Source organism: Eurosta solidaginis, chromosome 1, assembly GCF_040869045.1.
Source record: "Eurosta solidaginis isolate ZX-2024a chromosome 1, ASM4086904v1, whole genome shotgun sequence".
Taxonomy (NCBI): Eukaryota; Metazoa; Arthropoda; class Insecta; order Diptera; family Tephritidae; genus Eurosta; species Eurosta solidaginis.
Window position 1 is genome coordinate 393045870 of NC_090319.1, and position 15119 is coordinate 393060988.

At 36.2% G+C, this 15119-nt stretch overlaps 1 protein-coding gene across 2 annotated transcripts in view; it reads right to left on the reverse strand.

Annotated features, from left to right (window-relative positions):
- Nucleotides 1–1976: 1976 nt before the first annotated feature.
- The window catches only part of PH4alphaEFB (prolyl 4-hydroxylase subunit alpha-1), a 71335-nt gene continuing 58192 nt past the window's right edge, over nt 1977–15119 (reverse strand). The window contains exons 3-10 of one of the 2 annotated variants that reach the window (XM_067763608.1): nt 9874–10025; nt 9651–9807; nt 8994–9181; nt 8758–8927; nt 8221–8697; nt 8065–8130; nt 2638–2803; nt 1977–2578 (exon numbers count right to left, since the gene is read on the reverse strand). In XM_067763608.1, coding sequence (XP_067619709.1) covers nt 2493–2578; nt 2638–2803; nt 8065–8130; nt 8221–8697; nt 8758–8927; nt 8994–9181; nt 9651–9807; nt 9874–10025 — 1462 coding nt within the window. In that variant the 3' untranslated portion in view covers nt 1977–2492. The remainder of the gene's footprint in view (nt 2579–2637; nt 2804–8064; nt 8131–8220; nt 8698–8757; nt 8928–8993; nt 9182–9650; nt 9808–9873; nt 10026–15119) is intronic. The other variant, XM_067763609.1, reaches the window with a different exon arrangement.

The following is a 15119-nucleotide window of genomic DNA, read 5'->3' on the forward strand; positions in this document are numbered from 1 at the left end:
GCTTCAATTCAGATAAATGATTAATAATATTTGTAAAATTGATTTTATCACAAGTAGGCGGTGCCACACCCATTTAAAAAATTGTTTTCAAATTTTTATCAAGAGTCTCAATATCAGTCCACACGTCAAATTTTAAGATTCTAGGTATATTATTTACTAAATAATCAGGTTTTTTGTGTTTTACAAAATATTATATATATAAAAAGTGGGCGTGGTTATCATCAAATTTCGCTCATTTTCAATACCAATCTATTCTGGGTCCAGATAAGTTCGTGTACCAATTTTGGTATAATATTTACTGAAGTTATCGTGTTAACGGACAGACGGACGGACGGACGGAAATGGCTCAATCAAATTTTTTTTCTACACTGATGATTGTCGGTCCTTCTCTAGTCAATTCTAAGTCCGCCCTTGTGTTTATACTTACTTTTTGTGTACGTAGCTCAAGAGGTACTCTTTTTTATAATTCTCAACTTTACTTGGAGTTTTATACGTACATATGTATATACTTAGGTGTATACACTCATAGTTATTTAGGCATATTTATACAGATGGCAGCGTGATACAATGAGTTCATTTGATACATGATATGACAGCGACTGCTTGAAGAAAGTGTCAGTGCAACAAATAGTAAGATAGAAGTTACGAGTTTTTGGGTCTGGTACACTGGTTAACATTCAAAACCCCACTACCCAATTTGTATGCAGAAACATCCTCTGATTTCGAAAATAAAATTTTTTTTTTCATTGAAAGGATGAGATATTTGCAAAAACCGCAATTCAGGCAAAAAGAAAAGATGACTTCACTTAAGCAGGTGCAACTCGCGAACCAATTGGGAAATCTCAGAGCAGTTTACATCGTTGCTTTACCCAGTGATCACATTCATTTTCTTTAAAAATATCATGAAAATAGATGGGAGACCTTGGAAACTTAGAACTTATGATTTCTTCGCGAACCCAAGCGAGAAATTCGAGACCTGAGAAATCAAAAACACGGCATCTCCCGAGATTCTTATTTCTCGGAATACTTGTAAATCTCGCGAATTTCTCTACATTCAACTTGGTCGCTGCATATTTATATAATTTTGTTCATAATCATTGTGAATTTATACAAATGGCAATTGTTTGAAAAAAAAAAACCTTCACAATTTAAACAGCCTTGATCACCTGTTTAAGCGCTGTTCGATTACTTAAATCATTTGCTCAACAGTGTTTTTCAAACGTTTTTGTAGACGACTGGTATATTACTTTATTTACATATTTAAAAGTTAAATACATTTTAAAAACTAATATTGATTTGTAGTCTCATTTTCTGTAGGCGCATTTAAAACAAATGTTCGTTTGAAACAAGAGATATGCGCATATTTTCCTCTTAACATCACAGTGAAGTGTGAAAAAATTTGAAGAAGTCCTCATTTTTGTAAGGCCATTACCGGTCCCTGGGTTATAGCTGATTAAGTGAAATCATCTTATTTTTATGGCTTAGAAATTTAAAGACAAATATCTCAAACAGGTAGATATCCTCAAATCTGTGTGGTCTTATGTACACAGACACAATTAAACTTTGTAATCCAGTGCTATTTAATATAAAGAAGGATGAGAAGGTTATATCGAATGGCTAGTTTGTTTTGCACATCGACCTGGGGTCTTCAGTACTGCAGGCCAGCAAAGCTTCCTCTAATATGCATAAGCAATGGCAGCTGATAGGTAGAAATCATCTAATATTCATTGCATATGTATTGGGGACGGGGTGGATGTGGATTTGTTAAAAGCCTAAATCCTCAGTTGACAATATTTTAAAGATAAAATTCAACACAAAAATAAAAAATATTTGTTTTTAATTTTTTACTACATTTTTCACATTCCTTAAAAACTGAAAAAAAAAAACAACTAAGGAATGAAACAATTCATACCCGAGTGTATAATTAATAACATATTTGCAGGGTTTCATTTCAACACCCCTACGTTTCCGGATATAATGGACCTGTATTTTACAAAAAAGGGTATTTGAGTATTTTTTTTTTTTATTATTTTAATAAATTCATATCAGTTTATTTTAAAAATATTTACACAATATAAAAATTGTTTCTATAAAACACGAGATACATAGCGCATAGAAATAACAACAATAAGTAAAATTCTATAAAAACTTACTAATTGAGTACAAATAGTTTTTGTTTATTAACTAATTATTAAAATTTCCTCTTATTTTCCTTTGGCTTTTCAGCATTAACTAAATGGCATATCGAATATTTGGGCTATACATTTTTATAAAAAAAGGGTCCTCCTGGGAATATTGGAGATTTCAGTAATTTTTAAGAAGTTGTTCCGCTTTGCAGACAACAAAATATGGTAGACATTTTTTATTTCAAGCCACATCGCCTACGAGGCGTATTCTCATATGAATGAAGAATCTGGAAGTCTATTACAAATAGATATTTGATTTCAGCTAATGCCAGTTTGAGATTGTCCTTATAAGTATTAACTATTGCACTAAACTGCGTATTCACCATGATCTGGTTCGAGGCCGCATGGGCGTCGAAATTCTTGACTACGTTCATGGATCCATTTGTTAGCAACTGCAGAGTAGATTGAAAAGTTTAATATACACAAAATTACTTGATATGTGTTTTCTTACCCCATTTAGAACCAGTAAGAACAGGGCAAGCAGCATGACGAGTTCGAACATCACCTTCGCCAGATCTATGCAGGTTATACCAGAAAACTGCTGATCCTTTCTTAGGCCACACAGCCAGATTTAAAACCGTGAAAACTGTGGCACCACCTTGCTCCACATCGCTCATCTACGAAGAATTAGTAGGATATATATTCCAAGGAACTTGTTTGTAACGGTATTGATTAAAAATTATGTTAGATAGGTAAAGGATATACATATTTACTACATCTGAACTCGTCTGAATCACGATTAAATGAAAGGTTTCACACTTTTTTAAGCTTGATCAGTGACTATTAGAACAATTATGGAAGAGGAATGTGATCTGCGTCGCAGTTAAGAACCACACCTACCAATATTCGCAATCACAAACACAGCCACCATAGTTCTCCTCACAGCAGGAGAATTAGATACGAAAGTAAGAATCAATGGAATCCGTGCTATTATCTGCTATTAGTCTTTATTTTTAGTTGCGGAACAAATCAAAAGCTTATTGATTTATATTATCTAGCTAATTGTTCTTGCTACGAAAGCTGTGTTTGGGTCTCTGATTGCTATTATTGGTATGTGTGATTGCGGGAACATTACACCGATTTCTTTAAAAGCTTTCGCTGCGAGTGCAAGTGATCTTTTAATCGCTAAGGTACCGGGACGCTCCGTTAACTTTTAAGTACTAGTCTGACCATCTCGGGAATGACCCCTAGTTCCATAAGGAGCTTGTGGCCTCCAGAGCTTCCGTACTAAACATGTATATGATACCCTGCAGCGTCATTAAGCAAAGAGTCAGAGATTTGCGCCCTGGCAACCACGCCACTGTTGGCTGCCATAATATCGAAATTGTAAAAGACTTCGCTTCTTTGAGAACCAACATTGACACAAACAACAACATAAGCATTGAAATCCAGCGAAGAATTACTCTTGCCAATAAATGCTACTTTGGACTAGGTGAGCAATTGAAAATAAAGGCCCCTCTCGATAAACGAAAATCATTTAATTTTATAATTTTTATTGTTACCGAGTCTTTGAGAGGCAGTGGCTTCTTAAGCGCCGAGATCTAAAACCGCTCAGCTACAGAGAAACTCATCAGCTGATGAATATAGATTCACAGAATACAATAGATTAAAAGTATAAATATAATTTTTTAATTATTAAGAGAAGATAGAACCGTTTTTTTTTATGGCAAAGAGCGAGTCCGAAACATCAATTATTTTCGAGTGAGAGTTATAATCTTCACACAAACATAGAAAGGGTTCGTTTAGTTGGAAAATGCATTGTTTAAGAATTATAGGTATATAATGCCTTGAAACTCGGCATGGAATATTTAAGTTTACTTCGTTCAAAAGAAATGGGCTTGAAATCGATCCATTTAAAAGTCTAGCCGTAAAGAGTACACCTAGCATTTCTCTACGAGTTGCAAGGGTAGGAAGATTTATTAGTTTTAACCGATTAGTGTAAGGAGGAAGATTATACGGAGAGTCCCATTGAAGATTTCTCAAGGCGAAAAGTAAAAGCTGTTTTTGAATTGGTTCTAGTCTATCCACATGAATTTGATAACGTGGATTCCAAATTATTGATCCATATTCTAATATCGGCCTCACCAATGATGTAAAAAGGGTTTTTGTAACGTAAGGATCACTAAACTCTTTTGCCCATCTTTTCACAAATGCTAAAACTCCTCTCGCTTTATTGAATGTGGCATTAATATGAGGGTTGAAACTAAGTTTGCAATTCATTGTAACTCCCAAGTCGACAAAAACATCAACGCTTTCCAGAGTTTGGTCATTAATTGTGTAAGAAGCTGGCTGTACGTTCCCACGTGAAAAACACATGAATTTACATTTTTCTATGTTGAGCGGCATAAAATTCGCATCACACCAAGTAACTAAACAATTTAAATCCGCCTGGAGTACAGAACGTTCTTCAACCGACGCGTATGACTTAAAAAGTTTTACGTCGTCGGCATACATTAAAATTTAAGAATATTTTATAGTTGTGGAAATATCGTTTATGAAGAACATAAACAGACTAGGACCGAGATGGCTGCCCTGAGGCACACCGGAGGGAACATCGACGACATTCGAACAAATGTTTTTAAAAATGACTCTTTGAGTTCTACCGCAAAGATAGGAGGAGATCCAGCGAGTTAGGCCAAGTTGAAAGCCAAGCAACTCGAGTTTATATACAAGTAATGAGTGGCGTACTTTGTCGAATGCTTCTTTGTGCTCTAGCATATGTAAATCAACAACATCTATTAAAAAGTCCAGTGAAAAATATAATAGTCCGTGGATGAGTAGTGAACTTTTAAATCTAATTGGGAAAAGAAACAGGCTATACAAATTAAAAACTAAGTATAGAAATAATATTTACTTTGAAACGGAATTTAAAAGACTCAAAACTCAGGTCAGAAACTTAACACATTTCCAAAAGAAAAACTACTTTGGGCAAAAAATCCAGCAAAACCTTTACTCTGCAAACAGAACTTGGTCTATTCTTAAAGAACTAATTTATGGCAAAATACCTGACAGTCTTACGGAAATCAGCCAGTTATCGTACAAAGGAGAAATTGTAACAGACCCTATAAGAATAGCAGACTGCTTTAACGAATATTTCACGACTGTTATAGATTCTCCCTCAAATATTCAGTACGTTGACGAGCCAGCAACGAATATCAATACACCTTTTACCCTAAGTGAATGTGATCCAATAGAAATCGAGTTAGTCATAAGAAACGTAAAATCTGCGAACGGGTCTGATGGCATTTCAGCGCGTCTTATGAATAAATATAGAGAGTATTTTAGCCACACCTTATGCCAAATTATTAATGAGTGCTTCCGAAAAGGTGAGTATCCTAAAGAATTGGAAATAGGCGCAGTTGTGCCAGTGAACAAATCTGGAAGTAAAGAAATGTGTGCAAACTACAGACCCATCACAAAATTAAGCACGATCGACAAGATTTTTGAAAGTGTTTTGCTCAATAGGTTGAAATCCTTTCTCCATGAAAATAAAACCATTGACAAAAATCAATTTGGTTTCATGGAAAATTCGAACACGCTGTCTGCTTGCATATCGTGTACTAAATATATTTATGAAAACTTAGACAGGAAGAAATATGTAGCATTACTGGCAATCGATCTGTCAAAAGCATTTGACTCGGTAAACTTATATATAATGATTAGAAAACTGGCTGAGTTAGGTTTAAACGATAAGGAACTCAAAATATTTGAAAGTTTTTTATTGGATAGAGAGCAATATGTTGAGATAAACAATGTTAAAAGTGCGAAAAGGCAGGTAAAGACGGGAGTTCCCCAAGCCACCTTGTTTCTCATATATATAAACAACGCGCTAAAACTCAATCTTCATGGGACTCCGCAGTTCTATGCGGATGACGGTAGCTTTATGTATGCAGAAGAATTATTCGAAAATTTAATTACAAACATAAAACTAGACTTGGAAAAAATTAGTCAGTGGTTTGACAAAAACATGCTGAAAAATAACCTTACGAAGACCAATTTTATTGTTTTCAAAAATTACAAACCTCTTCCGGACATTAATGAGTTTTTTGGAATAATGTTTAATAATGTAAATATTTCTAGAGTAGAAAAGCTAAAGTACTTAGGTATCTGGTTCGACTCCAATTTAAATTAGACCGAACAAATAAATAACATTAAACTGAAATTGATTCCTTTTAACTTTGCTCTATACAGAAATAGGGGCATCATTCCACGTAAGCAATTGTGGCTCTTATATAATGCATATTTTATGTCCAAGATCAGTTATTTAAATCCAATTTGGAGTCGGTGTGCAGAACATAAAATAAATGAACTTCAGCGTTTGCAAAATAAAGTAATAAAGAATATTCTCTCGCTTCCAATACGAACTTCCACTACAAGTCTGTATGAAAATAGGCTTGATATTAAACAAAATTTGTATTCTGCAAACACTATTAGTGGTTTTCAAGATCAAAAATAATCTTATAAAGCATAACCTTAAGCTCAATACAATAGAACGTTCAGTATATAGTCTGCGTCAGGTAACGAGTATCAGAACCACGTTCTTTCGAACAGGAAAAAGTGCAAATTCATTACGCAATTATGGTGTGAAACTGTTCAACAAACTACCAGAGTATGTTAAAACATCTCACAACATTATCACTTTTAAACGTGAAGTGATTCTGTTGTTACTTCAAAGACACGATTTCAGTATCGACCAATATTCATGATACAATGCATTCAATTAACTGTGCTGAAAAATCCTTTCTTTCTCTTTTATCTTTTAATCAAACATTAAAAGAAACCAAAACCTTATATTTTATACTAACTCTACTGTATTTATCAATTTGTGTTGCATTTTTATATACCATTAAATATCTTTTTTTTATTTTTATTTTTTTCTCTACATATAATTGAATAGCAACTGCATGACGGTATGCGTAGAAATTGTTAATTATCTGAGCTAAATTCTCACACAAAAATTTAATTTTTTTGAGAATGCATATGTATTATTGTATACGTATATCCAATGAATAAAGAAAAAAAAAAAAAATCAGTGTATATAACGGCGGTATGATGATTGTTTCTAAACCCATTAAAGACGTGAGTTGTAAATTCAAACAAATTGGTTGTGGTTGATTTGGCTCTAAAAAAGCCATGCTGAGAACTATATATCAATGTAGAAATCGAAAATGTAAGGTGATTACAAGTCTACAAGTCAGTTATCGTACTCATCTGCTATATGGTACAGGAGCCTGGACCACGACAACATCCGACGGAGCGGCTCTGGGAGTGTTCGAGAGAAAAGTTCTTCGAAAAATTTACGGGCCTCTACACGTTGGCGAAGATTTAATGATGAGATTTACGCAGACATCCACAAAGTCCAGTGAAATAAAACGCAACAACCACACAAGCTAAAGAATATATTCCGGCTGGAAACGGCGGCCCCCACTCTACTGGAAGGAGTAGGGGATACCGCAGGCAACAGTTTCACACTGCAAGTTGAATTACTACCTCCGAACTGTTGGTAATCGGATGCAGAACGGGACAGTTGACGGTCATTCTTATAATAATAGTGTTTAAAACTGAGTAATATGTATTCAAATTAATCAATCAAAGGCAGCGAGTATTTCAGAATTGCCGACGACCGAACTATTCTAAAGGTCTGCCGGGTTTGGCAATTGCCCTTTTATAGGACGTCCCAATATTAAAATTGTCAGTTGAACGTACTGCGAGCGGACAGAGTTGAACCTTGTTCCGTCTCGTAATGTAATAGTTATGCGCTAGTTTGGAACTGTTGCGATTTGCATACATATTTGTAACATGATCCGCCTCGGGTATGTGAGATTGGCAATTGAGTTGTTGTACGGGAAGACCAACAAAACATGCTTCATTTACTTACATAAAAGAGTACGGTTGCGATGCGATTGCCAGTATTGAGACCCGCGAATGCACGAATTTCATCTTTCTGAAAAATAAAATGAGAAATGTCATCAAAGATAAATGGGATACTCTTATCTAATCCCTATACATATATGTATATATATAATAAACTTACTCTCGCGAAATCAAAATGCGGTTCATAATGTCCGCCGATACCATAATTCACCACTTGTAGTTCTTCAGCTACGGTCATATCTAATCCAGTCATATCCTCTGTGCGTTGCACAATATTTGCAACAATTTTATGCTCCTCCGTGCGTATCCATGCCGATTTACTTATACGATAGTGTGCTGTTTCCAATTCGCCTGTTTGAGCATTTTGTACGGTAGCGCGACGGAAGCGTGGTCGTGCCATTTTCTTTACTAATTCCAATTCGTTTTCATACATGACGTCATGATAAATTACAATATATGGATCTAAGTAGGCTTCTTCGAGCTTAAATGGCGCTAGTCGTAAAAACGGTACATTATTAGTGACATAGCGGCAGCGTAAGGACCGTAAAATGTCTGATGTTAGTTTTAATTCGCCACGACAAAGCATTTCATATTCTTTATATCGAAAAGGTTTTTTGGGCTCCCCCTTTTCTATGGGCTATAAAAAATGAGAACGTCTTGAAATTGGCAAAAGTTATTTAATGTCATTTTAAATTACCAAATCGGAAACAGGAGTGCTTTCACTTCCATCATCACCTTTGACTTTGCGTTCAGCCTTTAGGACGGCAATCTCCTTTTCATAGAACTCCTTATTGCCTTTGGCACGTTCATGATCGGGGGTAAGCTCTAAAAGCTCATTCGTCATTACTAGAGCTTTCTCAACATTTCCTGGAATTTTAAATTTCGTTAAAAAGGCATTTAAATAAGATCAGGATTTAGAAAATGAGGTATTACCTTCTTTGTACGTGGAAAATGCGAGGTACTCGAGAATATCTGTCCGTGTGAAAGTTTGTGTTTGGTTTTGAGGTTCTTCATCAAGCCGCTTCATAGCCTCACTCATCCACAAAATGGTGTGATAATAATCATAGTTAACGTAGGATTGGCGGCCCATCTCAAAGCAGTCATCTGAAGACATTTCCGTACTAAAAGTAAGATAATTATTGAGTGTACTCAGTTTTGGTTGAAGAGGCATATTTTACGTAATTACACAAGGGAAGGTAAATTGGTTTTCCAACATCAATCTAAAAGATTCAGATTCTTCATAAAACTCTAAAGGACATCGGGTCGTTGCTAGTTCAGTACATTTCGTCGTAAAAGTGATGTGGACAAAATGTGGCCAGATAGCCGAAAAATGTGTTTAGGTTACGCTTATCTTTGTGACGTTTAATATAAGCAGAGCAAAGGAAAGGGCACAAGTTTCAATATATCAAAAGGGTCGATAGTTTAATTTAAAATTTAGCAGATTTCAATCGAAAATATCGAAAAATTCTCAAGGGCGGAATACTTAAAAATTTTATTGGAAGCTTGGCCATCACATTTTTTAAATTGGGTTATGTGGATACATAAAAAGCCTACTCTAAACCCCTCCGCAATCCACTTTGCTTTTTTTACCTGTACTGTATGCCATTGAGCATTCCACGCGCTACGCTGGACGTGTCTAGCTTGTAAGTATCCTGTAATCGCATTAAAGCTACGGCTGCACCATTCAAGTCTTCATCTGATGGAAATTTCAAGACATTTCTATAGTCCGTAATATTTTGAAGGAAGTCTGAAAATGGAAATGTAAAGTTTATAAAATTCATCGTATTTGTATGTTATATATACAGAAACATACCCACTCCTACGTCATGCGCCATCAAATTTTCCACCTGTCGCCAATCGGTGGTCAGTCGTTTCGTCAGCAGATATGCGTTAATTGGATTCGAGACGTAGGCGGACATATCCGCAGCTGCATCCTCATGTTCTCTTTGGTATTCGCTAAGTTTACTGGATAACAAAAAAAAAAAAAAAAAAGAATTAAAAGGAAAGTTAAACCATAAATATTGAATATAACTTTATTCATTTTTATATACTTTTAAAGGGGGCCGAATTATTCCAAGGTCGTGTCCAACTGACGGACTAAATGTGCGCCATCATCTGGGCCTTCGAAAATATGATACTGCAACTTTTTGGGAAGTAAGAATTCGTGAGTCTGACTGTTGGAACTCGAGGCAGTAGGGCCGAAGTGATACCCTCAAAAAGTTTCCTGGTGTGACTCCGTCAGTAGCTTATCACACGCTATCACTAAGTTTTGACTGGTGTTATAAGGTGAAGTTCTTCTCACGAGGGTACTGGAGGGGTGACGGGGTGCAAAGGAAGGACGCAATTCCATTTCAAATCGACGGGTCCAAAACGGACTGCGGTGTGTGAGGTCGTGTCTCCCTGAGCAATTTAAGGTGTCGCTGTCATTCCGTCTTCCCAACTCGGCCAGTATCATCCAAGCGGAAGTTCTTGGCATAGAGAGGACCTATACAGTCCTTTCGGAGGACTCAGTGAGAAGACGTAGGGTACCCAATTACTTAGACAGCCAGTCAGCGATCAAGTCGCTTAACTCTTCTATCACTCCATCTTAGGTCGTTAACAAGCCGTACCTCACTTCGCAATAAACTTTTTTATTGGTTGCCAGTCACACGAACATTGAGGGAAATAAGGAGGAAGACGAACTTATAAAAGTAAAGGCACTTTTCGATGCTGCGGAGGCGTTGGAGATGCATAATCTACTCACATCAATCCAAAGTAAAGATTCCAGGAGATTGGGATCTTCAGATGGAGCTCCTCGGACACCTTCAAGATAACCAGTCAAACTGTACCAACTTCCGATAGTGGGAAAACATAGGGACCTGCCGACCCAAATGGTTTGAACGGAGCGCCGAGAATATCATTTACCTCCGATGATTTAGCTAAAATATTGACAAATAACACGTGAGCTGCTCCGTTCTTTCTATTTGTGCTGCCTTCCTGGAGTCCACAGAAAAGTGAGCATCTATTAGGATGTCAGAGGTCTGAGCACTTATCCGTGTTTCGTTAGTGGGCTTAGCAATTATATTTTTTTTCGTAATGGACTTTACTTCTTGCAAAGGAATTCCTTTCAAACTGGCCAGTCAATTCGAGGTCGTAAAGGACCTTAAAAAAATGTACTTCTTTATGAAGATGTTCGAAGCTTAATTTCACCAAATCAAGTTACCTACATAAATACATATGCACAAATGTATGCCTGTCTCAGAATTTGGTTAAAGGCTTGGTCTGCATTCCATAACACAATTGTGCTCTCACTGCGTATACGAAATTTATTTTTGGATACCCATGGTTTAAGGATACCCTGTCTCATATTTTTCCATAACCACCCTGATGGTACATAACATCTCAAATGGTATCTAGAAAAATCTAATCTAAAGAAAAGCGAATATCGAAAACAAAATTATCGTAATATAGAAAGGTTTTGGAAATATCGACCATGATCATGGTTGAAATCAATATATCGTCGGCTCAGAGTGTTAGTTGGTTGCTGTGCCGGCTCTAGATCCGAGCCCAAGTAGCACACTGAGCGCCCTTTTGATGCACATTTCCCCTGAAACCAATTGCTGCTAATTTAGTATGGCTAGTCGGTACTCCGTTCTAACCATTTGGTGCGGACAATGAACCTGCTGATATCTTTGGTTGGAAACCTGGTGTGTAGTAGAGCTGTGCATTCACACAGGAAGTGCGCGTCTGTTTCTTTGCTGCCCTCCTCTCTGCATCTCTCATGCTGTTAAAAGGGATGGCCATTTTCTCAGCGTGTAGATCAAGCTGCCAGTGGCCCGTGATTGTGGCAGTGACCATAAATATTTATTTCCTTGAGCTATTTAGTAGGTTTTCTTACTATTGTAATTCAGCCAAGTTTGCTTGGTTATCTTGCAGGTGTCAACGCAGCACCAGATGGAGACTTCTAACACCTTGAATCTGCTATGTATGTTTCTTTTGATTGATGTAAATACTCAAAGTGTTAATCTGCTTCGTACCATTTTGGCCAAATGTGACCTCTTGCAGCAGTTTCGTAGAGGAGGAGATACCAAGGACTGCTCCGAAAAAAATGAACACTTTATTTTACTTGTATTTCGCCGAGCTTGCACTTGTTTTCCTTCAATTTTCTTCTAACGGAAACATTCATATTTAAAGTAGTTGACCCAAGCTAATATTCGCTTTGTTTTTAATAAGAAAATCACTTTTGCAAATGCTTATATTTCCGCCAAAAATTAATCAGCTGTTCATTTATCTGTCAAATCACACTTTCTAAGGTTGGCAACGGAAGTGCGGGTTGGAGGAGGAAACGACCAAGCACGTCTTGTGCTCGTACCCTGCACTTGCCAGGTTAAGACTCCAGCTATTAGGAGTGATACAGCTGTCAGATCTAGAAGCAACAAGTGGCTTAAATCCTAGAAAGCCTCTGGTATTTTCCAAGAGGACGGAGTTATTTTATAATATAGTTCCTGGTTTCTGACGGGGTTTTTTCAGTTTGGTCGTTAAAACAAACTTCTGGTAACACTACGGACTCATTCAGTCTATGTGAGGTTCTCATGGACCGGCCAGTTCAACCTAACCTAGGTTGGCAACATCAATTGAAATTAGTTGTAATTCGTAATACCAAACAGGAGTTGAGTTGTTTTAATTACAATCCAACTAAGTTGATTTGTAAACCGTACAACCGTTTTACAAGACGGTGGGACCAGCTAACTTTTATCAAAAAATATAAAGGTGGTATCAAAAGGCGCGCTTCGACCTCCGTTTTTAGGATCCGAAAGCGGGATTAAAAATTTTATTTCTGTCGAAAAATATTTGCAAAAACCCATAAAATGGGCCCGAAAGGGTCTGAAATATGGGGCCCGATCCATAGTTTTTTTGCACAGGCGTCGGCTGCCTTGGGTCCCAATTTATGAAAATAATCTTGGGTGAGCCCAGCACCTTTCTGCATCAGTGAGTGTGTGTGTACAACAAATTCGAACCGACTTTTGCTTATGTCTTTTGACAGAATAAAATTTTTAATTTTCGCTTTCGGATTCTAAAAACAGAGGTCGAAACGCATCTTTCGATACCACCTTTGATCAGTTTTGATAAAAATTAGTGGTGCACTGTCTTGTAAAACGTTACCTTTTTTTCAAAACAACTGCAAAATTTTCTGAGGCAACTGCTAGTAATCCGTTTTCAGTTTTTGATGTCTTAACAACCACACCAACACAAGGTTGTAAACGGTAATGCCGAAAAAAGTTGTTAGACTAGGCAACTTCAACAGACATCTTTTTTACAGGTTGAGTTGTAAACTGTAATCCCAAATTGCAAAATTTCAACTGAAAGAGATTTGAGTTGTAAACCGTGATAGGGGCATTAATTATAATTGGACTAAGTTGGGCTGTAACCCGTAATAGGGGCATTAATCCACTAAACGTGTTTCACTATCAAACATTCATAGATTTTTGGTGATCCGTTTTTTCCTAATACCAACTGCTTTTTCCTTTGTTTTGATAATTTCTGCTTTATAAGGATTTCAAACGAAAAATCTTACGTCATCAAGTTTTCTGCACTGTAAAAACACATACAGCCCAATTCTAAACAAAAATTCCGTGCGAATTTTTTCCCTTCTCCCATTCCTCGTAATCTAAATAAAAATTCCTTGTGAGTTTTTTCACTTCTCCCTTTCCTCCTATTCTGAACAACGTTCGAAAAAGCGTAAACCGGTTATGGAAGAAAAGTAGGTATTATGAATGTAAGGGAGAGGGAGATTTCTTTGCCATTTCATAGAAGTTTTTTTACTTGTTAAATTAAAGGGAATGCATCAAAATAGTTAAAGGAAATTGGTTCTTTTAAGAAAGAACACTTATTTGTACAAATTTGTGCTAAAATATATATGTACATTCTACCACAATATTCTCACTGTTAATACAACAACAACAACAACAACCATAATATTCTTTATTTTAAGTAGAAAAGTATATCATAAGCAACATAAGAGCTCTTGGTATATTTGATGCAGCCATCCAGAAATTGCGCAAGGATTTTTAAGGATATATTTTGGCATATGGCAAAAGGCGAACTCAACTCGACTTGGCCGCCAGAAAATTGCTTTGCTGAATGAAAGCAGGCAACCCCAGCGGATTTGTGTTATCCCGCTATCTTCTTCTTCTTATGCTCCTCTGTTGATGTTACTGTGGCACAAATTCATTACTCATTTCAGTGAATAACACATGAAATGCAATACTGTGCATTGTTTATATTTTTTTTTTTTTAGTTTCAAACAAATCTGCAACAATAATTAAACTTTTCAATTTTTTAAACGAAATAAGAAATCCGCAACGAAATTTCAATTCACAAAACAGCTGACTTCGAAAATTCGAAATTCCTATTCCCCAATTATTCTTCTCCCTAGGAGAAAAGAATTGGAGGAATTTTCCCGCGGGAATAAAAAAATCCGCGAGAATATTTAGAATTGGTCTGATAATTTTTTAACACATCTACAATCATCTTTGGCGATTTTAGCGGCTTTTAAATACAAAAGATTATTTTTACTAAAGTAACTGTACACTTTGTTTTCATGATCTTGTTTTTCAATTGACGATACAGCGAAAACCATGAATGATATATTGCGAAGAAGCTAATAAAAAACCAGAATATACCACATTCTCTAACAGTGTCTTACTCAAAATGATCCGGCACACACACTTCAAAAATAATTAATTAAAAGTGTGCACTTTCTTTTCGGAGCATTCCTTACGTCGACCACATAAAACAGTAACATCACAGAGTGGCTATTATCAAAGTAGGTTTACTTCCTATGATTTCGGTGAAAACAATTTTTAGTTGTCAGATAAAAAACAAAAACAACAAAAACAATTGTTGTCAGATTAAATTACGTAGTTCTTATCAGGGGCTGGATTATCTAACTGAGAAAAACGGAACAATGTTTACTGATTGAAAACTCATATGCACACAAAGTTTACACTTTGAATTTTCATGCGATTCTGTAAGGTTTTTTGAATATGTCATATGTCAGTGAGAAAATATTTATCAAAC